This window comes from Pteronotus mesoamericanus, unplaced genomic scaffold, assembly GCF_021234165.1.
Source record: "Pteronotus mesoamericanus isolate MK-2021 breed Mesoamerican mustached bat unplaced genomic scaffold, CSHL_Meso_final contig_24, whole genome shotgun sequence".
NCBI lineage: Eukaryota > Metazoa > Chordata > Mammalia > Chiroptera > Mormoopidae > Pteronotus > Pteronotus mesoamericanus.
The window spans coordinates 9,557,961-9,585,876 of NW_026555100.1; the positions used below are offsets into that span (position 1 = coordinate 9,557,961).

A 27,916-nucleotide genomic window follows, 5' to 3' on the forward strand; every position below is an offset into this window, starting at 1 on the left:
GCAGAGACCAATGGAAAGGCGTAGTGATTACCTGAGCAACCGCTGTCACGGACACGAGGCTGTCGAGGGAGGCCCCCACCTGCACCGCCGCCCTCTGCTTTGGTTAATTCACGTCTCCCTTTACCCGCTGAAGTTCTATCTATACAAAACTACCGGCTGAGTTAATATAACATATGGAAAAATTGCTTACAAACATATCCACTCTTGTTAATTGATATAAGCTGAAAGGCATAGTTCTTTTGACAGTGTAGAACTCAGCCCATCACGATAAAAGTGTAAAAGGATTCCATATTATTAACACAGTGGAACAACGTTTCTCAAACAATTCGTTCAGGAAGACTGTTCCAAGAAGCATCTTGTTGGAAAACCGAATCTCCTTTATCACCTGAGTAACGAACGGTGACTGATCATATAAATATCAGCAAGAAATGATTTTCGGGTGGAGAAGAAATTTTGTTTGACCACCGAGACATTTTTTTTCGTGAGCAACTTGGGGTAGAACCGAATTGTTCTCTTCAGGCTGTTGAGTGAAAGGTATGGATGTAAAAAGCATTCCATGATAAATATTTTCACTTCAACTCTGAAATGCGAGTTGTAAAGATGTACACAACTTCCCAAAGTAACACAGGAGTTAAATCCCGGAGTCGTGACTAGCCACCTCAGGTTCGACTTTTTCCATTACATACCTTCATAAATTAACAAGTCAGTTATGGGGAGGGCTGGGGTAGGGGTTGGAGAAGGTTCTACCTATTTATCACCTACTTACCTATTTACCTATTTATCGTAAGGTATTGAGATACACAAAAGAGCACTGATTTTGGAAGCTCAGATCTGCTACTCAAGTTAACTTCTCTAAGCTTCAGGTGTCATATAGTAAAACATAAGTGATAATATATTATCTCTACAGAATTACTCAAAGGAATAAAAGAAATGAAATGTCTTTCCCTTAAAAATGTTAGTATTTTTCAGGATTCCATCCTAACTTTTGTCCCTGCGATCTTAATGCATTTCTACAATTTCCATTACATATGTTGCTCAATTCCAAAATTCGGTTTCCAAGCCATGGATGGTTTCCAAGAAAGCAACAAGATCTGACTTATAGGATTATTCAGAAAACTGAAAAGGGGACAAGGGAAGAAGCAGGGAGACTGGTAAGGAAACTACTGTAATAAACATACTAGATGCTCAGTATATATCTTTTCATGAATAGGAAAGTGATTGACACAGTTAATAATGGCAGCTAATTTCTTACTATGAGCTAGATAACATTCTGTATGTTAAAATCATCTAATCCTTAGAACTCTGTGAGATACTATTATTATTCCTTTTCTGTAGATAAGGAATTGTGATCCAGAGATAATTTATCAAAAGTCACACACAATAAGTAGGCAGTTTTGCTCCAGAGCACACACTTTTTAATTATGCTATACATTCTTGTAGTAATAGCTCAATAAACCACTGTGACACGGTGTTGACCTCTAAAGATACAGCTGGAAGAACAGCCAGATGAAAACTAAAATATTTTAGGAAATATTTTAGGAAAAATCCTTACCCAGACACACCTAATAAAGACATCAGACTAGGACACTTGACATGGAAGAGTTCTAGCTGACATTTGGGGAACATATTTCTTCTCTTGGTCTTTTTTTTATACCAGTATTTTGAAAGATGAGCATTCCCTGTGAGATGTTATAAAGCAGCCCCTGTGGAATTTGTCCAATGAGTGGTATAAACTACAGTGACCTGAGACCTAGCTCATGGAAGATAACCATTAGCAGAAACAAAAGTATTGGGTTAGCCAAAAAGTTCTTTTGGTTTTCTCTGTACCATGGCTCTAAGCAGTGCTTAGTTGTTTTTTAACTTCATTCAAAACAATTGTTAGATTGTATTGTGACAGCTGTTGTATCAGGGGCATTTAAAAAAAATCAAAATTGGTGAATTTTTGTGCAGCCATTTTAATATTGAAGATGGAAAAATATATACAATATTTTTGGCATATTTTGCTTTATTATTTCAAGAAAGGTAAAAGTGCAACTGGAATGCAAAAAAAGATTTTTGTAGTGTATGGAGAAGGTGCTGTGACTGATAGAACACGTCAAAAATGGTTAGCAAAGTTTCTTGGTACTATTGACATTGTGACCAAATAATTCTTTGCTGCGGGACTACCTTATGCACTGGAAGATGTTTAGCAGCATCCTTGGCCTCTACCTACTAGAAGCCAAGAGCAGGAGACAGCCGACATACTCAAAATATCCAAACCAATGAAGTTATTGGTGAAAATGAAAAATGTCTTTTTATTTCATGGAAAAACTAAATGGACTTTTTTGGCCAACCCATTATAAGGCACATTGTGATGGAAGGGAGTTAACTTGTTTGGTTGGAGCACAACTGTTATCACGTATGTTCATTCCAGTAAAAATAACACACTAATAAGAGCACTAATTTCTTCATCTTTTACACCAGGGAACCAACTTAATGGAAAATTCATTAAAAGAAGGGTGACACTCATGTGTAGTATATAATATTGATCTGAAAGTGCCAGAAAATGCAATTGCAAATTCTTTTGAACAAAGTAAGTGGTCAATTATTGGGAAGATGGGAAAATTATCATTAATTACAGATGTTATGATTGTCTTCCTGAAAATGCAAAGTAATACTGAACACAAAAGAAGTAAAAGTTTAGTAAGTAGGCCAGTCATAAATAAATGTATAAAAATCAACAACTTTTTATTGGAGGAAAGATACAATGAAGTAAAATATCCTTTTCATGATAGCAACAAAAATCTAGCATTAAGGTATTTAATGAGCTAAATAAAAATAATGAGAATGTAAGCCGTAAGTCTTATTTCCCAGATGTAGGCCCTAAACAGCATTACTTATTATAAGGAAACATGTTTCCTTCAAGACCATTCTGGTTTTGGGACAGGATGAACCTGCGTATTTTGTCAAACCAGAAATCAAAGAAACTATCAAAACCTAGGAGGGTCAGGTCTACAGGACTGAGAAAGTGCCATCTTAAAAAGAGGCTCTTGCTGTTCAAAGAGGGGACAATTTGAGCATGAATAACTGCAATAGGTTAAAGTATATTACATATGTTAAAATCTACAAATTTTTTATCAGCTGTAACAATGAAAAACAAATGGCCTGGCTCCTTCAAAAACTAAACTGCAAAAAAAGAATTCCCCTTTGACAGGGAAATTTGTCCATACAGAATACTGTAAAAAACTATACTTGCACTTACCTTTTGACCAGACTGTCCCACTTCTAGGAATCTACTCTGAAAATACATTTCCAACAGTATGAAATACAGACACAAGATCCCTCACTGCAGCGTTGTTTGTAACTGCAAAATATAGAAAACCACCCTGGCCAGCATGGCTCAGTTGGTTGGAGCGTCGTCTGTCCAGTAACCGAAAGGTTCAATTCCTGTTCAGGACACATGATCAGGTTACAGACTCCATCCCCTATTTGGGGCTCACACAGCAGGAGGTGGCAGATGGGTGTTTCCCTCCCATCAGTGTTTCTCTCATTCTCTTCCCCTCTTTCTCGAATGAGAATAAACCTTTAAAAAAATATATTGGAAGCCTATGTGCTCTTACGTAAGAAATAAGAAAATGATTGAATAAACTATGGTATACCCATTCCACATAATGGAGTATGGTGCAGATGTAAAACAAATAAAAAAAGAGTAAAGTTTCTATGAATGAATATGGACTGATTTCCAGGATATTCTGTTAAGGTAAAAAAGCAAAATGCAAAAAACCAAATGCAAAGCAGTATCTATAGAATGACACCCTTCATTTCAATATCCAGTTTTGATAACTGTACTATAGTTATATATTGTTTTGATAATGTACTAGTTATTACATAAAATATTAACATTGGTGGACTAAGTGGAGAGTATACAAAACTCTACTATTTGTGTAATATTTCTGTAGCTCTAAAATTATTTCAAAATAAAAATTAAAGTATCTTTTTAAAAAATAGAAGCAGTAACAAGTTCTTGGAATAGACTCCCAATTCTCTGCAGTTCTAATGGAAACATAACTTAATAAAAATGCTTTTAGTTACCTTTCAAGAGACTTGTCTCATAAAGTACAGCATAGGGAATACAGTCAATATTGTAATAACTATGTATGGTGCTAGGTGGGTACTAGACTTACCAGGGGTATACTTTGTAAATTACATAAATGTCTAACCACTGTACTGTACTCTCAAAACTGTACATATTGAATGTCAACTATAATTGAAGATTTAAAGTAAAAAATTAAAGACAATACTTAAAAACATGACAAAAAGATGAATAAATGATGTGGAATTACTAGTCACCTGCTCGGGAAGGTGAAATAAAACTAGATCCCTACTTGATCATTACACTAAATCCCAAATGAATTAAAAATTGAAATATAATCAAGAGTTCTAGAAGAAAATGAAATTTTTTATATTTCTTAAAGACTTTATTTATTTTTAGAGAGGGGAAGGGACGAAGAGGAAGAGGGAAACATTGACCAGCCGCAACCCAGGCATGTGCCCTAACTAGGAATCAAATCAGTGACCCTTTTCGTTTGCAGGCTAATGCTCAATCCACTATGCCACACCAGCCAGGGCTGGGTAAACTTTGTGTAACCTTGTAGGTGGGGAATACTTTCCTAGGCATAAGACAGCCATAAAAAATGAAAGATAGTTACAACTGCATAAAAACTAAAATTTTGTCAAAATATACCAAAGACTAAAAAATTTCTAAGTACTTGCTACATTACACATTTACTACTAATAAACAAAAAACTTATGAAGAGGTAGACCCCAGCAGAAAAAGAGATACAGGGTAATTTTCATTTATTTACTTATTTTTTAGAGAAGGAAACATTGACTTGTTGTTCCACTAATATCCAGTCATTGGTTGATCCTTGTATGTACCCTGTCTAGGGATCAAACCCGAAACCTTGGCATTTTGGGACAATGATCTAATCAACTGAGCTACCCAGCCAGGGCCATTATTTATTTTTAAAATAAAAATTTCAAGCTATTTTCAACTTTAGGAATAAAGTCACCAAAAACATAACAAGTACTAATACTTTTATTATGGCATAAAGCAGTATTTTATACAGTAACTCAATTTTATAGTAAAAAGATTTTATGTACAATTGTAAAGAAAACACTGTACAGATAAATTCAATGTAAAAAATGGGTTGTATTTTAGATCATAAATTGGAAAATAATTTTCTCTATAGAATATAGTGAAAATGATAGCATTTCTCAGGCTAGCCCAAACAAGCCCACTTCAACCAAGCAGTAGCTTAATTATACATTTATAAGTATGGTTTGAATTCTGGGATCCAAGTAACTTTAGCTTCATTTATTGAAACAGCCATAGCTCTGCTTTCCTCAAAATTAAGCTGCGTAAAGTGAAATATCCAATAATCTTCCCCTTACTTTTGATTTAGGCCTGATTATTTTTCTTTAGGCTAATCTACATAAAGGTTTTATTGAAGGACAGGTATTGTTTTCTTTTATTACGTGCTACGTAAGGTACCCATTTGTATCCAAACTCAAATGTTTTGCTGATTATAAAAGTGTGCTTAGTACTTGAGCAAAACCAGAATCTAACAAACTGTAATCGACAAGGTACATGAGTTCTCTGTCATCAAACACCTTCCCCGAAATCCCCATGGCTTAATAGGGAGCCACAAGGAACAGGAAGAAAAGTGGTAACATTGACAAATGGATCAAGGAATAAAAATTAAGAGAATTTCTGAAAACAGAGAAACACCACTCAGGATTCAAAGGTGGAACTGAAGTCCCAATAGGAAGAGGACATTGCCTCAAGAATCAGGACGGAGTTGCTATCTGAGCCCCTTATAGCAAGGTGATCAAGTAAGAGGCAGTTAAGAGATAAAGACACAACCAAGTGAGAGAAACCAGGTCCCACCAAGATTTCAGTTAGTTAAATAAAAATGGGACATGCCATGTAGTTTAACTTCTCCCATCATAGTTTATTCCCTGAGATTCCCAGTAGAGAAATTTCTAGAAATTAAGGCGAGAAGACAATGGCTCTTTTAAGCTCCTGGACCATGCAGAAAGTTTCCCAGAGAAGTAAAATTTGAGAACTCAGAGATTTATCTGGCCAGAGCCTGTATCAAGTTCTTCAGTTCCCTCAAAACAACAGCTTAAAATAAGACATAGCTTGTCTTAAAAAAAAAAGGAAAAAAAGTTTCCTATGTAGCTAAAACCTCTCAACGGAACAGCAGTCTAATAGATTCCCATAATCCAGATCATTTTACCTAAAAATTTCAGTTTGCCCTTTAGATGTTAACCTCTGGCAACATTAATGATTCATTAAGTCTTCACCATTAAAAGAATGTTTTATCATGCATCTTCACTTGTTTTCTCTTTGCTCTCAAAAGATACTTCCTTCTTGCATATGAAAAGTATTTTCAGTGGGTTTTTTTTGTTTTTTTGTTTTTTGTGAGTCCAACAATGCAAATCTCTGTCCCCTAACTCCCCTAATTCCCTCCTGGTAAATAATATTATCTTCCAATAGGAAGTGGAATACATTATCGTTATGCCCCATTTATCCAGTCTCCTTACGAAGAAAGTTATGGGGCCATCCTATACATTTGGAATCCCTTAAATATACTTGCTTTATATTAAAATATTTTGTTATAGATATATAAAATTTGTGAATTCACTGAAGCACAAATCACCTTATACTGGGAAGCTAAAAATGTATCAAAATGCACATAACAATGGCTAATGCACATGTCTCCTACCAAATGCATCATGATCCTCCAAATTTAAAGCATATATTCGCATAAACTTTATTACAGCCAAGCTAAGTTTGAAATCTTGCTTCAAAACATTGCTCAGTATTAACTGTCAGAAGATGTGTTACAGGATCACATGAGGAATTGTTAGGCAGGTGGCTGAGGAATGCCAATTACAGAACAAAGTGCTTCTCCAGAGATTGTTGCATCCCTCATAGGTATTTGGGGAAGAACACTATCAAGTATAAAGACAGGTCAACTTAAAAGTATAGGCATTACATGTTTAACTTATAAGCCATAAAAAAATGCATTAGAATAAAAACGTAATGAATTCATATCTCTTTTCAAAAGGAAAGCCTGACACAGAAGTAGCAATAAAGCTAATAAATGACAATCATCAGATGAAATAATTTGGAAGCAGCCTGTCCCTAAAATAGATGGGCCTGGACAAGTGGTTAGGAAGGAAACACAATGTGCTTTTAACGATTTGTGAAAAAAAGTGTTCAGTTTCCTGTTGCCAAACAAAGTTCTGTTTTACTATATAAATTTTCTACTTTAATTACTGACCAAATGCTTTACTAAAACTCCGTTTCTGGCCTCTGTTTTGGAATCTGTTATTCCTGTTGCCACCTCCTGATCGCTGTCCTCTGAAGTTTCTATTTCCTTCCCGCTGTCCCCTGAAGCTTCTGCGTCCTTCCCGCTGCCCTCTGTGACCCCGACTGCCTTCCCGCTGGCCCCTGAAGTTGCAGTATCCGTCCCGCGGTCCTTCCAGCTCTGGTTGCTCTGTAGCCACAGAGAGTTGCCAGCGCCGTGAATCATGCCATTTTTCCTGTTGAGAGATGATTTTGTTTTTACCTCTTTGATTTTAATTGAATTTGGTTTAAAACGGCAAGAGAAAGACATCATTTTTACCCTTTCTCAAAGAGGAAAAACCAGACTGATAACTTCAGTGCTTAAAAAGTCACTGGTCAAAAATATTAACCTTCATGACCCAAAAGCCAGAGTCACTGAAGTGTGGAAAAGTAAGTATCACTGTAAGAAGTACCATCATAATCTATCATCATCACAGTATCATTTATTCTATTACTATAGGATAGCTAAAGCTGTCAGGTGGTAAAACATAAATATACCATGTACAAACACATTTCTCACAGCAGTACTGAATAGAAAAACATACAGAGACTAAACCTGTTTATATAAACCCCATATAACATATATGGGAGAAAAAGACTAGACATGGTTCACAACTCTACAGAAGGAAAACCAGGCAGGCTAAAGAAGAAAAAAAATACCAGACTAAAACATTAGGAGAAAAAGATACTAAAATTCTTAATTGTCTTTTAGTAAAGGGACTAGAGCTGCTGTTTCCTGTTCTATTATTCTATATTTTAAATAATGAACATTCTACAATTCAGATATGTTAACTTCAAACTCCAAGAGAAATACCTGTATTTCTGTTACTGCTGCAGTAGGGACATCAAAGCAAACACCCTAGAAATAAAAACAAATACAAGTTAATCCAGCCTTTGACTAGAATTATAAAATGCACATTAAATGATACTCTAAATAACCAGGTATTATGTTTTTTCTAAAAAACGGTATAAAAAAAGAAATACTACATTTCACATTAAGATATTTTAAAATTACATAATTAGCAAATGCTGTTTATAAGTAGTCTCTATTATTTTGTCATCAATAATTTACTCAAACACCTCTTATTTCTTTCATTTCCATTTTTGTTTGCTCTCTTTCTAACTTTTCATATTTCTTATTACTAAGATATAATAATGGAAAGCAAAACTGTGGACAAACATGTAGCTAAGAAATTTTAAATGTATGAAAAAATATTAAATGCATAAGGTTAGAAGTACTAGACTTTTTTCTTGTAAGTGCCCATTAGAAATGAACCCATGGAAAGTAATAAATTTGTGATTTCTGAGTCAAAAAAGTAGTATTCATTTCAGGTAAACTTCAGACCAAGGCTGATACATTGTACTTCCCAAAAGTGTAACAGCAAAAAGCTAAAGGTGTAAGACAAAAGAACTCACAAACTATTTAGAACTGACTTAGAGACCATTCTTGGCTATCACATTGTGCTCATCCTCAAGTAACTATTAGCTACATTTATGGCTGAGGAAACAGAAGACTGAAGGGGTCAACTGATCTGTCTAAGGGCCCATAGCTGATAGCATAGGTTTTAAAATTCTGGTCAGTATAGCTCCAAAACCTATGGTCTAAAAGCAATAAAATACACTGCAATTCATTAGCAAGAGTGTCAACTGGTGACACTAAAAGCCAAAAACAATCTCCTATGGTTAATTTTCTGGTTTTTTGTAATTCAGCTTCCTATGAAAAAGTTTTCTAAAAAGTCAAATACAGGACACTATCTTTGATAATAAGCAGAGACTTCATCTCCAGTTAAAGAATTCCTTCTGCTTTTTGGTCTCCACATATACTACATTCAAGTTACCCCTCCAATTGACATGGGCACCCCTCTCTCCATTGGTTGTCTTTCATCACAGTATTTTACGAGGAACACCACTTTTACCCACCAGTTTCCCCAATTACAACCACGGGTGGCGCCACGTACTGATTCATTTTGTCATCTGTAGGAATCTTCACTTACATGGTTACTAAGTATTCAATGCTGGGACTCACTGGGGTATAGAGATAACTAGACAACAGTCTTTGCCCTTGAATAGGTTATAGTGTGCTTGACGCTCTCGGTCAGCAAGCACAGCAAGTAAGCTTTACCTGAATAAAAGTATGCCCTGGGGAACTCCGCAGTACAGATAAAGATGTCCCCAACTCTGCTGTATGGCCAGGAAAGCTTCACAGGGAGACTTAGGGCCAGGCCAAGCCATAAAACACACCATGAAGGAAGTATCATACACATTGGTTCAACAAGCACTTAGGATGAAAGAAAGCACAGTGTCCTTGGCATTGCGGTGCTAGTCATGCCATTAACCAGGAACAGGACTCAGAAGAAAGAACATCAATTTTGGAAGGCAAGATTTTAAAACAGGAATTTGAGTTAAAGACTATGAACTCAATTTTGAATGCTTGTTTTAGGTGGCTTAATAAACCCCATCTTAGTGGAGATGTCAGGGAAGCAGCTGCATCTTCACATCCAGTACTGGCCGCAGATGGTTTAGGCTGGAGACCTAGATGGGGTAGTTGTCAATGACTAAGTGGAACTGAGAGTCATGGGTGATACTACCCAGAGAAAAGAAAAAGATGCACCATCCCCATAGAACAGGGAGAAACTACCATACAGTGTCATATTGCCTGCATAAACCTACCGAGCTACAATGCAAGGTCACAAAAGAGGTCCCAGCCTTCCTTACCTGCTTTCCTTTAAGAAAGACCATTCCCTTCGCTTTGGAATCAATCTCTTCACCCAGTTGCTCTTTAAGTTCTTTCCAAGCATAACTAATGTTAGGCATTTCAATTGAGCACTTCAAGATCATGGTCACAAAGCCCTATAGAAGAAACGGGAACAAAATTCCAGTCTCAAAAACAACTGAAAAACAACTGCTCTCGTGTTTCCAAAATACTTCTGGAAAAGTTCTCCCTAAAAGGATATTCCACCGCACACACCATACAAGTAAGTACAAGAAAAACTGAAGAACTCTGAATGAGACTGGCGGACTGTGCCAATGTCAGTCAATAATCTAGTTGTGATATTACACAGTTTTGTAAACTGTTACCATGGAGGGGAAACGGGCAAAGTGTACAGGGATCTCACTACATTTTATCTCTCACAACAAAATGTGAACCTATCATCTCAAAATAAAAGCATACACCTTCTAAACTTTCTAGGTATGCTGAATGAATTATATTTGTACGTGTGCATATATTTTAAACTTTAAAACTTGAGATGTAATTCACATAACCACAAAATTCACCATTTTCAAGTGTACCATTCAGGGGTTTTTAGTATGTTCACAAAGTCTGCAACCATCAAGACTATCTAAAATCCCAGAACATTTCATCACCCTAAATAGAATCCCCATGCCCATTAGCAGTCACTGCCATTTTCGCCCTTTTCTGGTACACTGGCAACCACTAATATACTTTATGTCTCCATGGATTTGTTTATACATGGATTGGAGAGAGAAAAACATCGATTTGTTGTGCTACTTACTTATGCTTTCGTTGGATGATTCTTTTATGTGCCCTGACCAGGGATCAAACCTGCAACCGTGGTGTATTGGGACAACACTCTAACCAACTGAGGTACCTGGCCAAGACCGAAACATCAAAAATGGGATAGGGACCCTTACCACATCTGAGTTGATCAAGGAGCGCTGGTCTACAGATGTGGCACCTGAAATATGGGCCAGAGCTGCCGCGAGGGCTTCCACAGCCCCCTTCTCCTCTATCAGTTTCTCAGCGGATTGCTTAAAGTGACTAATAGCAGTGGGAGGAACAGAATCCAAAAGCCTATGGTTTGATTGAGAATATATTTGTTAGGACAAGGGCAGCAGAAGTAGACAGATTTCATTTTCAAGAAAACAACAACATCTCAAGATAAATCAGTGCTAATATCCAGCATTTCTTTTGAACATGAACTCCCCCTGTAGATTTTTTAAAAATAAGTATGTCACACATTTATAAGTAATTGTGGAAAGCACTCTAAAAATGATGCTCAGACTCTGGTCCTAAGCAGGGGATATCTGGAAAACAAGACAGTTTTGGTTTTCATGCCAATCCCACTTACCCCCAGGAATATATACTGAACAGCTGGGATGCTAAACAAATGTCCTTCAATTTGTAGGACAATCCCACACAATAAAAAATTTCTTGCCCTCAATGACAGAAGCACTTCCAATAACAAACACTGTTAATCTATCCTATCTAAATATTTACTATAACTAAAATAATTAATTCTTATTCCTACCAGGTGGAGACTGGATTAATGAAGACTTGGAATATAATCTGTGATCCAATCTAATTAGTCTCCAGATGGGAAGCACCTACACCATACATAAGATATATTTCCTTAAACTGCTTAAGACAAACCAAACTATTTTTTTCCCCTCAGCCAAGGACATTTTTCTTATTGCTTTTTAGAGAGAGAAAGGAGACAGGGAAACATCAATACAAAAAACACTGACCAGGGTTTACACAAACCTGCACCTAAACTGGGGACTGAACCTGTAATTTAGGCATGTGCCCTGTGCAGGAATTGAACCCTAACCCCTTCAGTTATGGACAACGCTCCAACCACCTGAGCCACAGTAGCCAGGGCAAACCAAATCATTAAACAATGGTTTCCACCAATGAACAGGATTTGGCACAGATGAGTAGAAAAAGGATTTCTATTTTACATAATTTTGTTTCAGCACATCTGAGTTTTTATAACAACAGGATTATAAATTGTTAAAAATAATGAATAAGGCCCTGGTTGGTGTGGCTCAGTGGACTGAGTGCTGACCTGTGGACCTACAAGTTGCCCATTATTCCTGGTCAGGGCACATGCCTGGGTTGCAGGCCAGGTCCCCAGTAGGGGGCATGTGAGAGGCAACCAATAGATATTTCTCTCTCTCATCAATGTTTCTCTCCCTCTTTCTCCATCGTTCCCCCTCTTTCTGAAAATAAAGTATTTTTTAAAATAATGAATAAAGAAAATTTATTTTCAAAGGCTCGATCTCATTACTGCGCACAGACATGCAGCAAAGAGAGCAAGCACTAAAACAGACTACAGCAGTGGTAGGAAACATACCTGATGGCATCTTTGCTGGAAGCTTTTATTATCTCTGTTGCAGAAGGAACACCTATTCGTTTAAATTTAATTCCCTACAAGAAAATGAATCATAGTTCAATGTACAACGAGGTCATTAACTGTTTCCATTGAGCTTAGTAATTTTTTTATATTTACCAAAAAGTTATTATTTATTTGTAAGATAAACTTTTGAGAATGGTTTTAGATTTATAGAGAGTTCCTATATACCATACATCAAGTTTTCTTACTGTTATTACTGTGTTATGTTTGTCATTACTAAGAAACCCAACTGCTCCTGTACTATTAACTGAACTCCAGATTTCATCTGAATTTTACTAGTTTTTCTACTAATATCCCTTCTCTGTTCCAACAGCCCATCCAGGATGCTACGTTACATCGACTGATCATGTCTTCTTGGTCTCCTCTAATCTGTGACAGTCTGTCTTTCCTTGTTTTTTATGACCTGGGCAGTTTTAAGGAGTCCTGGTCAGATACTTTGTAGACTGTCCCTCAATTTGGCTGTCTGTCTTTACATGCTTAGACTAGGGTCATGGGTTTTGGGGAAGAAGACCAGAGGTCAATGCCACCTCAGAATTCCTAACAGGGGTACATGCTTATCACTGATGATCGCCCAGCCAGGCAGCGTCTGCCTGCTTTCTGCACTGTCAAGTCTCCCCTGCCTCACCATTCCTACTAGTCTCTGGAAGTCAGTCACTAAGTGCAGTCTGCTCAACAAGGAGGGGAATGAAACTCCACCTCCTGAAGACTAAGTACCTAGAATTTCCTTACAGGAGAATTCCTATAACTCCCTCATCTATGCTTAAGTATTTCTGATGTGTTCATGTTATCATTGAGAACTGCCTTTCTAACATAAAACACCCTTTATGATTGTAAATATGAAAACAAAAGCACTGCTTTCAAATGCAAAATTGTTTCAAAATGGGTTTTATATTATAGAACAATATATAAAACATGTATCTAACAACAAGCTTTCAGTCATGGTCACATGCTGGAAATGATAATTTCAAGTTAATAAAAATTAAATAAAGAAACCAAAGACAGACTTTAGAACTCAACATCTGCTGAATAAGGCTAAGAAAATAGTTTTACCGCTTTTTGCTCCACTTGTGCTAACTGATATTCTTCCTTGTGCTGATAGAAGCAGATGCAAATCCCAGTCCTTCCAGCTCTACCCGTTCGCCCAGAACGATGAATGTAAGACTCCACGTCCTATTAAAGTAAAATTTGAGTGACATGAACAAAAGGAGACAAAGACCCGAGCAGTCTACACAGAGTGGTGGTAATATGCAGGGGTGTGAGGGGAAGTTCTTGAACATTTTGATTTAAATGATGGTATTGTGACAATTTTCCAAAACCTCTAGAAAGATGGTCCCTAGGCCTGTAGGCAAATCTACACAAAGCATCGTCTAAACAGTGCCATCCAAAAGAACCACAATATGTCATTTCAATCTATAATTTCTTATAACCACATTAAAAAGAAATAAAAAAGGTTAATTTTATTATTTAACTCAACATACTAAAACTTTTATCACTTCAATATGTTATCTATTTAAAACGATGTATCAAATGAGGTATTTTGCATTCTTTTTTCATGTCATCAAAATCCAGTGTATATAATAGAAAGTTTAAAATAAAAGACATTTCAATGAGTGTTTTCTGTTTCTGGTACACATCAATTCAGACTAGCTGCATTTCAAGTGTTCAACAGCTACACGTGGCTGTGGCTGTCATATAGGACAGATAGGTGTGCAGGTTCATTTAAACAATGTCTGTGCCACACAGGGGACTTCCTTTATTAAGAATTGGTGATTTCAGTGTTGTATGAAAGGAGAGAAGGTTAGCACTCCCCTTGACAAGGATGGAAGAGGCCCTCGGGCCTAACAACACACATACGGTTAAGGCATTGCCACCACTGATTTCGTAGCATCTAACCACTGTTTTTAAGAAACCAACAAAGACAAGAGGAAAGGAGGGAGGGGTGGGCGGGGGGCGGGGGAAGGAAGGGAAGGGGCAAGTCAAGGAACATATAGCAAGGACTCATGGACAAAGTCAAAGTGGGGAAGGATTGAGGGTGGGAGAGGGAGGGGGGCAGGGGAAAGCGGAGACAAATGTATTTGGAAAAATAAATAAATAAATATAAAAAAAAGAATTGATGATTTCATAGTTAACAGGTATTTTTTTCCATCAATGTAAACAACATTTAATCCCAATAGGTTTGCCAATTTGGGGAAAAGTTATAGGGTATTCACACTTGAAGTGATACAAACAGCCTCCTTCAGACCAACTTTTATTTATGAGAAAAGTACTGTCCACACCACATGAACTATGCTTCAGGGCCCTCCCTGAGAGGTTCCCTTCCCATCTCCCACAAACCCTAGCAGTTTTAACCACAAAAGCTGTTACCTACAGGCCTTTTCTCCCTTCTCTCTCTCGCCGGCCTCCTGAGTTTATCCCTCCTACCTCCACCCCATCTAAGTCATACCCATGTTCAAAGTCCAGTTCGAAAGTGCACTACCTCCACAAAGGCTTCCAGGGCTCACCCTCTAACCAGAAATTATCTCTCCAACCTCTGACATGTGATCACACTTGCACTCAACTGCCAGGTCTGAGGGGAGGGCCTCACAATAAATTTTAAAACCATCCCAGCACTCAACAAACCGCTATTATTAATCACATGAAAGTAAACAATGCAACTTCCATTTTGCATTGTTTCTTCCAAAAGAAACAACAAAACACTTACCTTTGGTGGAGAACTTTGTACAACCAGATCAACCTCAGGGATGTCTAACCCTCGCGCAGCAACGTTGGTTGCAACCAAAACTCCAAAATCACCATTTCTAAAACCTTTCAGGGTGATTTCCCTTTGCTTCTGTGGAATGTCTCCATGTAATGACTGGGCATCCTGCCAAAGAAATAAACTAGCTTAAAAATAGCAGATCCAACAATAGGGGTACTTCACCAAAGAGGCCTATAGAAGACATTTATATCTTGGTGATACTTCTGTTGAAAATATTACCAAGGGGAAGGAAAATATGTGTGTTCCATGGACAAGCCTCAAACCTATTTCCAATCCTTGGTCATTATTAAATCAACTATTCCCAACTATACTTACAAGGTACACAGAACACCAGATAAATGATCAAATCTCGCCCTGGCTGGGTAGCTCAGTTGGTTGAAGTATGAACCTGATGTACCAAGGTTGCAGATTTGATCCCCAGTCAGGCCATGGACAAGAAGCAACCAATAAATCATAAATAAATGGAACAACAAATCAATGTTTTGCTCTCAAACCAACCAATCAATCAATAAGCAATACTCTAAAAAAAAAGTTGCCCAGGCCACATAGCTCAGTTGGTTAGAGCATCATCCCAATATGCCAAGGTTGCAAATTCAATCCCTAGTCAGGGCACATATGAGAATCAACCAATAAATAGATAAATCAGTGGAACAACAAATCAATGTTTCTTTCTCTCTCCCTCCCCCTTGCTCTTTTAAAAATCAACAGAAAAAAATTTTTTTTAATTGTTTCAATGGTTATGATGGTCGAACTTATTTTTTAAAAAAATGATCAAATCTATGTTGCTGATATAACCTTGGGTTTGAGTCACCTTTTCCTCATCTCTGAAATGAGACTGACAGATTAGGTGAGCTCTAACATGTATACTTTATCAATTAAAAGATGCTTTCTCCCTCCCCTGACCAGGAAGCTCAGTTGGTTAGTGTCATCCCGATGTGCCAAGGTTGCGGGTTCGACACCTGATCAGGGCACATACAAGAGTCAACCAATGAATGAATATAGAAGTGGAACAACAAATCAATGTTTCTCTCTTTCAAAAAATCAACAAATAGGGGGGAGGCAGAGACAAATGTATTTAAAAATAAAGAAAGAAAGAAAAAAAAATCAACAAATAAAATTAAAAAAAAAAAAAAGATGCTTCCTCCTTCAAGGAAAGGGAGAGGAAGGACCCACCAGCTTTATGGACCCATTCTGAGACAATTCCTGGGCTTCTTTCTTCGTTTCACAGAAGATGATGGTGCGCCCATGAAAACCACTGTACACTCGGATCACATCCCCAATAACTGCTGCTCTCTGGGTCCAGTGGCACTTGATAGCCAGATGCTTAAAAGAGAGGGGAGTAAAAGATCAATTTCACAAAGCTCCACTAGAACCCGGTATGACTTGCTCGCCACTAATGATACTACAAGTAGTTGTTTAAGGTGGCCTAGAGCAGACTACACTACCAACGTTTAGCGAAAAAAATAAACCATGAAAGCAGAGAGCCTTTTCCCTTTCTCCAAAGGGCATGTGACTTCTTTATTTTTCTGACCTAATCATGAAAATATAGGAAAAGAAAGATCATTCAGATTCCTACAGGAAACCAAAGAACTGACAAGAGAAAAGTTTCTGGATGTTTTGTCCTTTCATCCTCTTAAAAATGCAATCAGGCCCTAGCCAGGTGGCTCAGTTGGTTGGAGCATCGTCCTGTATACCAAAAAGGTTGCAGGTTCAATCCTTGTCCGGGCACATGCAGGAGGCAACTGATCGATGTTCCTCTCTCACAATGATGTTTTCTCGCGCTCTCTCAAATCAATAAGCACATCCTCAGGTGAGGATGTTTTTAAAAATGCAATCAGTAGTCAGTTAGTACATGTCTACTTTGTGGGTGCAATGAATTTGTGTAGGTACCACACCCTAAGATGAAAAACTACTTGAACACAAAGCACCAGATTCCTCCACCGCCCTCTAGTGTTTAATGTCTAGGGGTAATTTCTGTTTAGATAATTTAGACAGATTGAGGTTTCAAAAGATTCTGAAATCAGGCTAAAAGATGACAAAATTTAGAAAATACAGATATCATATACCAATCAAACAGAAATATATCTTTACTTCCCATGGATTTAGTATTTACACAGAAATTTGCCAGTCTTAAAACTATCAGAGAAAAAAAAAAGACATATAATTTATTACAAATTCCAGCAACTAAATAAATCATTTACCTCCACAGTTATTGCAGTTTTCTGAGTCTTTTTACCAATCAGGTCCACCTGTTCATATGTAGATTTCATGTATTTCTTAGCAACATTAAATACCCAATGAGGGCAAGTTGCAGAAAAGAGCAGTGTCTGGGGATTGTCTTCTGAATCTTTTGGGGGAAAAAAGTTAGTATGAATAACCCAAACAAACCTACAGAGTATTCCACCTCACCCAATTCTTCCTGAGTCTGTTAACACTCTACAGCAACTACTAGGTCAAGCTAGGCACTGAAACACAAAAATGAAAAACAGAGGTCCCCAAAAGGCAAAGAAATACTGCCTAAATAATTTATGTAAAAGACCCTTAAAACAGCAAAAGCTTTAAACTTACTTTGTTTTCTGACCATTGGCCTTTATGAACCACAAGGGAAATCTGTCCATTATAACAAATCCTACCAAGTGGAAAACACCAATTCATTCCACTTTCATATACTTCAAATGGCCGTATAAGCTGGTAGAGCCCGTTTAGGGAGCAACTTGACAATGTATATTGAGGAGTATGAACCTTTCAACTCAGTAGTTTCTTTTCTGAAAATCTATCCTAAAGAACTAATTCCAAATACGGTGGTATGAAAGGAAGCTATATGCACAGTAATGTCTCTGCCTGTGAGCAGAATTATTTATATTACTTAAAAATTGAAACATTTAGGTGGAATTAAATCACGGCACAACCACTTCATGGACTATTATGCCAAGTTTTAATATGCTCAGTAAAGTTACGTTAATACACACACATATTTACACACAATAGCACAAAGCCAGGAAGAAATATACAAAAGTCAAGTACACCAAACTGGTAGGTATGAAATTTTCCTCTTTCTCACATTTCCCACATTTGTGATAAATCATGATTTATTTTTAATTCAAGTTTTCCTGAATAAAATAAGTCACTTCCCAACAATCTAAAGCTTCGTTTACCCCTTAGAAAACTACTTAATCACCACCCTTCTGATCCCTTTTATCAATTCCCTGAACTTGGGAGTTTACCTTTCTTGTATGCCACACTTAAAATCTCTTCCACTTGGTCAGCAAACCCCATATCCAACATCTGGTCAACTTCATCCAAGACAACATGCTTAAGTTTGGTGAGATCTAGCTTGCCATTCTGCAGGTGGTCTTTGATACGACCTGGCGTCCCAACCAGGATGTCAATCCCATTCCGCATACGTTCAACTATAAAGAACACAATGATAAGATATGCTGCGTTTTTAAGTCCTTTATAGGCTGGGTACCAATTAAAAAATTTTATTCTAAAATATTCTAAACTACAAGATAATATGCTATGCTTTGAAGAGAAAGATACCGAGATACTCCTTAATCTAGTGGGAAAAACCTGTAAGAAGTGACAGTCCAGTGCATTATGTGACATAACAGAAAAATGTGCCAGTGGGGGATGGTAGCAGCAGGAAAGAAACAATTTCCTTAGCTCGTGCAAGGTATCAAGGTTCTCTCAAAGTGAGAGTAAGAATTTTTTGTTGTTAAGATTTTATTTATTTTTAGAGAGAGGACGGGAGGTAGTGAGAGAGGGAGAGAAACAGCAACGTTGGAGAGACACATTAACTGGTTGCCTCTTGCACGCCCCCAACTGGGGACCTGGCCCGCAACCCAGGCATGCGCCCTGCCAGGGAATCAACCGGTAACCTCTTGGTTCACAGGCCAGCGCTCAGTCCACTGAGCCACAGCAGCCAGAGCAGGAAGCTTAAAGCCAAAGAAACTTTTTATGAGGTTAAAATTTAGGGAGGATGAGACAAGCTAGAAGGGTAAGTATTTCAAGAAGATATAGAGACATTAAGGGAAAAAAGGAGTTCAATATAACTGGGAGGAGATGGTAATAATGCAGCTTTTTATGGAGCTGCTGCTGCAGTCTAGGGATCTAGGCACTCTACACACATCACCCAATTCAATCCTCACAATACACTGCAGGGTGAGGTTAGTAACATTATTTTAGACATAAGCAAACTAAAGTACAGAAAAATCAAGCAGCTTGAACTTTAAATCACACAGCTACTCTGTGAGAAGTCTAGATTCAAACCCAGGTCTTTCTGATACCAAAGCCTACTGGTTCCACCAAAGCTGAAAAGAACTAAGCCTTCTGTGCCAATGCTAAGACTTTTTTAATTCCTTGAATTCTTTCCTGAATTATCTATCTGCTCTGCATAATAAAGCTTTAAGGTCTTGAAGTGGAAGTAATTCAATACCACAGCCAGGGCTGCAAGGTTTGGTCCTTGGGCTGAGGGAAAAGAAAGCCTGCATATAACAAAAAATAATCAAGGATGCAAGATGCAGAGACCCAAGGTCCTTGACAAATAAAATGAGTAACCTTGAATTCTAACTTTCTAGTTCCAAGGGTCCTTGAGTACAGTAAGATACCTTTGCAGCCTTCAGATAAACACAGGTAGCACTAAAGTCCTAAGAATGGACTTGCCACATCATCATGCAGGGCATCAAGTTATTGACCATCTTTAAACAATAATAACAAAGAAAACCACCAAATGACTAGACCTGGTAAAGCCAAATGTCAAAGCTGGATACACCAAGGGCATCCAACAACCAATGGCCTTTTCCTTCCCCCACTTTTGGATTTACTTACTTTGACCTCCATAAGGAGTTCCGCCATAAAAACAAGCCACTGCCAACTTTTTGGTGATGTCACTGAAGTCTTTGCTTACTTGATTTGCCAATTCCCTTGTGGGTGCAAGAACCAGTACCTGGGGGGGAAAAAAAACAAAACAAAACTGAATTCATAGCATGATGTGTTTTTTAACACATTTGGTATTCACCAGAAGGTCCACCTCATCCTAACAAGTATTTTCAAAACACCTATTATGTGCTTTGTATGTGGAAGGATCATAAATTATAGTTCTTAACAAATCTACACAGAAGATTATGATCTTACCAATCAGAAGAAAAATAGGTATCCAAAGGTATGGTGCTCCATGAGGGTTGGCTGGAGGAACTGGGGAAAGTTTCATGGTGCTACTAGTACTTAAAGAACAGCATATCAAGAAAGGAACCACCTGAGCAAAGCGTAATGCTGCTGATTAACATTAGCTAATATTTGTGGTTTTACCGTGTCTCAGGTTCTGCTAAATGCTTAATATGCATTATTCTCATTTAATTCTCACAAGTTATTCATCTAAAATATCTACAACTGTATCATACAATTGCACTGTGATACCTACAATAAATACACAAAGAGATTTCTAAAACCAAAGGCTAAGAAGAGGCCAAGCCTGGATTTAAATTCAGAGTCCAGCTCCAAAACCTGAGGTCTGAACCTCTCCACCACAATCAATCTGAAACAGAATGGGAATCAGACAAGGAAGACAGGACCAACATGACAACAGGCTTTGAATCCCGCAGCCGTCTGAGTTTGATCCAACTGGACATAAAACACAAAATCACTACCGATCCTCTAGTCATGTGACAACGTGACACAAATATGATTTAAGAAGAACCTAATACACTCACCCAACAGATATTTACTGATTATCTACTATGCACTAGATGGTATTCTAAGTGCCAGAATAACTCATTTACTGCTGTATTTGTTAACAGCAGTAAACAAATAAACTACTGAGGCAGGGCATGGACACAAAAAGCCAGTAAACAAGTGAGGTGGAGCAAGGAATTCAGGTACGAGAACCCCCAGCCAACATGATAAAGCACATTTCAGTGAGAGGAGGCGGCCTGGCCTCTCCTTCTATTCATGCATCTCTACTAAAAGCAAAAATGGTAACGACACTTGACCAAACCTGCAAGCCCCGGGGACGCATAATAGTTTGAAAGGAACTTGATGAGCATTAATAAATAATACAGGTGACCACAACCATGGGATGGATTACAATATTTAAATATACAGAATTTGTGGCCAACACTGCAAATACCCAAAAAAGGCTTTAAGGAGAACCCTATAAAAAAAACAGTAGGGTTTGTAAACAATGCCCAAGAGAGGTTTTCTCCTGTGTGGCTTTGGAGGCCCTGAGGTTGGCGTTAAAGCTATGAGTTACCTGAGGAGCACGGCCTCTCTTCCGGTCTTGCAGTTCTCCCAGAAGCTTCTCAATCAAAGGGATAGCAAAGGAGAATGTCTTCCCAGTTCCTGTCCGTGCCTGTGCAATTAAATCTTTTCCACTATACACATGGTGAAATGTCTTTGCTTGTATAGGAAACAGGAAGGTCACCCCACGGGCTGTGAACAAAGTAACCGTGTTATGGGCCATAATGGGGAAGAAATTCTACCTTCTCATCAACATCTACAAAGTCAGGTTCAAATATATTCTGGTAGTGAAGAATCTACTTGACTGAAAAATATCAACACATTTTAAAGCACCAAATTGCAGTAAGCATCTACTATTTTAAGAGATTAAGTTGTTTGTCATGAAATCTCATCCACAGGTCAGTATAAGCCTGAAAATCAGCTTTCAGTCCAAGCCCAGACTGTGCCATACCTGGTTCAGAAAATACCTAACTGAGCATCTGTAAGCACCTAGCTCATTCACAAGCACACTGCTAAGATGAATTCTAAGCCAGGCTGGTATGACTAAGCTCGGGACACCTCAAGAAGTGGAAGAGCCCTGACCAGGTAGCTCAGTTGGTTAGTGACGTCCTAACACACCGGGGTTTTGGGTTTGATCCCCCGTCAGGGCACGTACAAGAATCAACAAATGAATGCATAAATAAGTGAAGCAAGAAATCAATATCTTTCTTTCTCTAAAATCAGTAAGTAAAAAAAATTTAAAATAACTGGAAGAGGATAAGAAAAGAAAATATTAACAAGGCATCAGCTATTTAACTGCAGCAGCACTATCAGTCTGCTTCTAAATATACATATTGTATTGAATAAATTTTAACCACCTGTTTAAGAGTCAACAAAGGCCATCCACAAATATAGTCCTATGTTGAATATACGGCCGTACTTCATTCTATGGCTGCATGTAAGAACACATCCTGCCCTGACTGGCGTAGCTCAGAGGGCCGGGGGTCATCCCACAGAAAGGTTGCACTTCGCTTCTCAGTCAGGGCAGGTGCCTGGGTTGCAGGCTTGGTCCCAGTTGGGGGCGCATGTGAGGCAGCCCGATTGATGTTTCTCTCCCTCTTTCTCCCTCCCTTCCCCTTTCTAAAAATAAATAAATAAAATCTTAAAAGGGCAGGGGACTAAGTGGTAATGGAAAAAAAGATACAATAAAGATTTTTTGAAATCTTAAAAAAAAAAAAAACATATCCTAGTTCATCTCAACAAAAACAGCAGAGTGCTTACAAATAATATGTTCTAATTTATACAATATTTCTAAGAATATTACCTTTGAGAAGTTTAATCGTCTCTTCAGATATGGGGAAATTAGAGAAAGCTCCTTCTTTTTGTTCCACAGGTATCTCCTGGCAAGTTAAGGGCCACAGAAAGAAATCAGTAATTTTACCCCTACAGGTTAATAATAGAAGACTTCTGAAAAAGAAACTGAAGAACCTATTCTAAAATACCTATTCTCAATCAGCCAAAAAGACATAAAATTCTTGGTAGATACATTAAGATCTAAAAAAGGAAATAACCTATAAGACCCTAAAAGAAAAATCTGTAGCAAATATATACTATACACACACTATACATGGCTAGTGAAGGCAGAATCAGTCTCAATTAAGAACTATTCGATTGCTATTCCAAACAAATATACTGTTGCACAGGTCATTAGCCCTTTTCCAAGCAACATCTCCCATATACGTCCACAGAAAATAAGGAGCAAACAGTGACATTACTTGTTAGTAAAAAATCTGAACACCCAACTAAACATTTCCATGATGCATAATGCAACCATTAAGATTTTTAAAAAAGATTTAATATTCTTATTTAACAATAAATAAAATCATTAAAATAAATTAAATATTTAATGAAAGTAGGGGAAGCCCTGGCCGGGTGGCTCAGCTAGTTGGAGTGTCGTCCCGTGCACCAAAGGTTGTGGGTTCGATCCCTGGTAGGACACCTAAAGGAGGCAACGAACTGATGTTTCTCTCTCCCACTGGTATCTCTCTCCCCCATTCCTCTCTCTCTAAAATTAATAAACAAACATGTCTTCAGGTAAGAATTAAAAGAAAAAAATTAAAGTGTGGGAAATGCATATAAAAAAAATGGAAAACTCAGGATACAAGATTGCATATAATATCATCCTAATCTGACCCAAAAAAAATTCCATATATAAAAAGGAAGTACCAAAATTCAGTAGGTTACCTCTGTACCCGAAAATGTTTATTTTTTTTTTTTTAATTTTTTTTTTAATTTTATGTGCCCCAGGCATGAACCAGCTCTGGCCACCAACACAGGCAACAAGCTAGGATGAACTAAGGACTGTACAACTGCTTTGCCCCTGACTGATATAAGAGCAACACCACTCATCAGGTGTGTCCTTGCCCATTGCCAAGGGGTTCCCAAAAATGTTTAATATTCACCGAATTACTACATGCAGAAATTTTAGGGAGTCTTTTTTAACTTTAATTTTTGGGGGGAGGGGCTTTTTAAAAATAAATTTCTACATTTCCTAATTTCTCTGAATCACGTATTTTTTAGAATTGAAAAAAATTCTTAAATGTTGATCATGACCTACATCAAACACAAAATTGTTTATTAGAATTAGGATTTTTCTTTGCTGAGTTTTTGAAAGCTGCCAGAATTAGCTTCCAAGTAGACAGATTTAATCATCTGGTTCAACTCAAGTTAGTAAATGGCCTAAACAAAGAAACTTAGTGGTCCTACTTAATTGTAATTTATTGGTGAAACCCCTCAGCAGAAGCTGGGGTCTATTTGCATGACTATATCCTTTCTGTTGATTTCTGACTTGCGAATAAGCTGACCTTGTCCGGAGAGAAGATTTTTCCCAAACTTAAACAGATCTGTTTATTCGCAAAGTAGGCATGCAAAGGACCCCATTAAGAGCTGACAAATCAAATTTCCTCCCTTGAGTAAACAACATGTAGCAATTACCTACTTATTTATCTGAAATGACAATGATGACATTCTACATATCTAACCTTTACCTGTTCCAACTCACTGTTACTTTCTTCACTGGCAGCTTCGTTTGAATTAGAGTCAGGTCCAGAATCAGAGAATCCATTCTTTAGTTTGGAGCTTTTCTCCCCAATTTCTCCATTCATTTCCTTTTCTTTCTTCATCTTCTTGGGCTTAGGAGCACCTACTTCTTCTTCAGAAGGCTCCTCATTTTTTTTAACTTTTTTGGTTTTAGAAGAGACATCTTTCTTTTCCATGGGCTCTTTGGGTTTTTTTACACTTTTGGTTTTAGGAGAAATCACATCATCTTGAGAGGGCTCCTCTTTATTTTTTCCCTTTTTGGATTTAGGAGAATTCATGTCAACCTCAGAAGGCCCTGCTTTCTTTTTAACTTTTTTAGCTTTCGGGGAAATAACTTCTTCCTTTTCTTCTGGTGCCTCTTCAGTCTTATTAGATTTTGGCTTCTCTTTTCTACCTTTCTAAAAAAAAAAAAAAAAAAAATCAATAAAGAAAATACAAACACTGAACAAAGCATCTGATAAATTTGTATAATACACCAATTCTGGATTACTTCAAGATCACACAATTTGGGGGCATTTTTCAACATTTGTACTTTCATCTTGCAATAAGGCAAAACTCAAACAACATGCTTTTTAGTACTATTTCTTAGCTATATAGAGACAAATATATATCAACAATTCCATTAGCTTAGAAGAGAATGCCTCTTGTTAACTATTCAACTCATGTTTGTCAAACAAGTATACTACAATCTTCACAAAGGATTTGTGGTGGCTCATGGAATGTTCCAACAGGCTCTAAACTAAAAACACTACAGCAAGTGATCAAGTACAGTTTAATTGTGGTAAGCAAAATAAGACCATATATGTCCACGGATGGAAGATGTTAGGCAGACTTCTAGAATTCCTGTACAGGCAAAACAAGGATTCATAATATGTCGTGATTATCTCACAAGTGCAAATGAATTTACAGAGACACTTCCTGAATCAAAAAGCTATAAAAACTCACAATCGAGCAACACACATATAAAAAGATGGATCTACCCTGGCTAGTGTGGCTCAGTGGAATGAGTGCCTGCCTGCTAACCGAAAAGGTCACTGGTTCGATTCCCAGTCAGGACACATGCCTGGGTTGTGGGCCAGGTCCCCAGCTGGGGGGGTGTGAGAGATACATTGATCTCTCGCACACTGATGTTTCTCTCCTCTTTCTCTCTCCCTACCCCTCTCTCTGAAAAATAAAATCTTTTAAAAAACATAAATAAAATGAATCTAATTTAAAAAAGAAAGGGGGACAGTGAAGCACAAATTACAAGGACATGGAATAAGTGAAACCTCAAAACCAAAGCAGACTATGGTTCCTACCAGAAATGTCTGACCTCCAACTTTTCATATTACTGAAAGTTTAATTAATATTACTGAAAACAATTAGACAGGTGTTGTAGCCTGTTAAAACCTCTCTGACAGAGCTCCAGCACAATCCCAGAAGGACAGAGACTATTACATTGAGCTGAAATCTGCCTCCCTAAAACTTCAAGCCTGGCGTCTCCTTTCAAATCATGCATCAGGGTAACTTCTCCCACGTGACCAACCATCAGACATTTGAAAAATAACCTCATCTCCCTTTTCCCACATGACTTCAGCTCTTTCATAACCTGGTTTGACCAAATAAGAGTGGATTTTCCATCCAGGTGGTCTCCTTCGTAATACAATGAAGTTTGGTCCTGTCCCTACTAATCCGAGCACCTCACAACTGAACACGTTCACTGATGCAGAGCAGGTAAAGACAGTGAAGTGTCTTGCCCTCCTGCGAAGACAAGTCCATGGTCCCTCGGCTTCCTACAAAGCCAAAATGTTGCTGTTGTAAAACCTCCCCATATCAAAAAGACCCAGAAACAGCAAGGAAAGAAAAGTCATATACAACACAAATTCAGGGACAATTTTTGTTCCCACTGACCTTATCTCAGAACAGACTCAGTCACAGTTAAATCACTACTTAAAGAAGCAACAACAAGGAGGCAGACAGCTGTCAAGGTAACACGACTACTGCACTCTGCTGGTTTATCTCAAAAATATGGTATACAGTTAGCACCACACAAAGCTTTACAGTTCAACGGGTAATCTGGTCAATAAACATTAGGAGGAACTGAGTCACTTCATTTTCTAAGGGCTGCTTACGGAAAACTATACCTCTCCTAATAGTATAAAAATGTCACTGCTTACGCCTCCCATGTGTGCAGTAAAGTTTAAAACGTCAGTCCCTACCTTGATTTGACTTCAAATTCCCCGCTCCGCGCACGCACTCGCCGAGAATTAGGTTTAAGCTTGAGCCAGAACGTGGGGCCTAACTGAACATGCAACTCTGTGCACCTGCTGTGGGGTACCCAGACTCCAGGACCACGTGGGACACCTGGCCCTCCCTTCAGTTCCGATGTCTCCGGGTCCCGGCTTGGGAGCTCACGGAGCGCGGCGACGCGCCCACCGCCCGCGAGGGAAACTACTCCCAGACGCCCCGTCGCCGAGACCCACGCGGATCCCCGGACAGGCCGGGCCCGGGCCTTTTAGCGCCCCGGCTTCTCGTCCTGCCTTGCCCCAGGAACCTTCGCCCTCGGTGGTACCTTCTCATTTTGTTTTCGCGGTGTCTCTACTTTTCCCATGGCTCCGTCTGATTCCAAATCGGGGTCACTAAGGAGTTTCCCTGGCATCGTTCAGGACGAGCTGTGCCGGCCGGCCGATCTCAACCACCGCGTGGAGAGGAAAAGAAAGACCTAACCCTTTGGGGCGCACCACCCAGCTTTCGTCACTTCCGGTAGCAAAGTATTTCGCCCGGAAAAGGAAACCCCAGGGAGGCGGAGCCACACGTGATAGTTCTTTGGCACCAGCTGTTCACAGTTCCTGGCCTTGGTGAATTGAGTGCTCGGCCCGTGAACTACAGGGTATCTACGGTAGGATAGTACTGGAAGAAGCCATGAAGGTTGGCTTTATATTCAAACACTGGCCAGATTCTTGCTCGCCCCGGCCCGATAAATAGACTTGTAGTTGTTTTTGAGTGGCGCCTCTTCTGTACTTTAGGTCAGCGGTCTCCAACCTTTTTGGCACCACAAACCGGTTCGCTCGCTCATCCGCCGATAGCATCCTGCTGTGTGGCCCGGTTCCTAACAGGCCATGGACCGGTACAGGTCCGCAGCCGGAGGGTTGGGGACCCCTGCTTTATGTTATCACGAACAGGTTCGCGATACAAATATTCTTGATGATTTTGTCCACTCTAAAAAGAATAGCCCAGACTCACAAGCCTGATGAAAAACTAGAATTCAGTAGGGTCTGGTCGTTTATGCACGCACGCAACAAACTTCCTAAGCTT

At 38.5% G+C, this 27,916-nt stretch overlaps 1 protein-coding gene, 1 non-coding gene and 1 pseudogene across 2 annotated transcripts; 1 reads left to right on the forward strand and 2 right to left on the reverse strand.

Annotated features, from left to right (window-relative positions):
* Positions 1 to 7,253: 7,253 nt before the first annotated feature.
* On the reverse strand, positions 7,254 to 27,360 carry DDX21 (DExD-box helicase 21). Its single transcript, XM_054572688.1, has 15 exons — positions 27,174 to 27,360; positions 24,571 to 25,020; positions 22,848 to 22,923; positions 21,558 to 21,736; positions 20,138 to 20,255; positions 18,535 to 18,720; positions 17,512 to 17,657; positions 16,484 to 16,633; positions 15,254 to 15,415; positions 13,603 to 13,722; positions 12,493 to 12,566; positions 11,051 to 11,210; positions 10,112 to 10,246; positions 8,211 to 8,255; positions 7,254 to 7,593 (listed from the first exon to the last, which is right to left on the reverse strand). The coding sequence occupies exons 1-15, from the start codon at positions 27,258 to 27,260 to the stop codon at positions 7,324 to 7,326; spliced, it is 2,358 nt and encodes a 785-aa protein (XP_054428663.1). The 5' UTR covers positions 27,261 to 27,360; the 3' UTR covers positions 7,254 to 7,323.
* LOC129070075 (U6atac minor spliceosomal RNA) lies at positions 14,328 to 14,456 on the forward strand. The gene has a single exon (XR_008529087.1). It is a non-coding gene; the product is annotated as a U6atac minor spliceosomal RNA (small nuclear RNA).
* LOC129070071 (uncharacterized) lies at positions 23,818 to 23,962 on the reverse strand (annotated as a pseudogene).
* Positions 27,361 to 27,916: the final 556 nt, after the last annotated feature.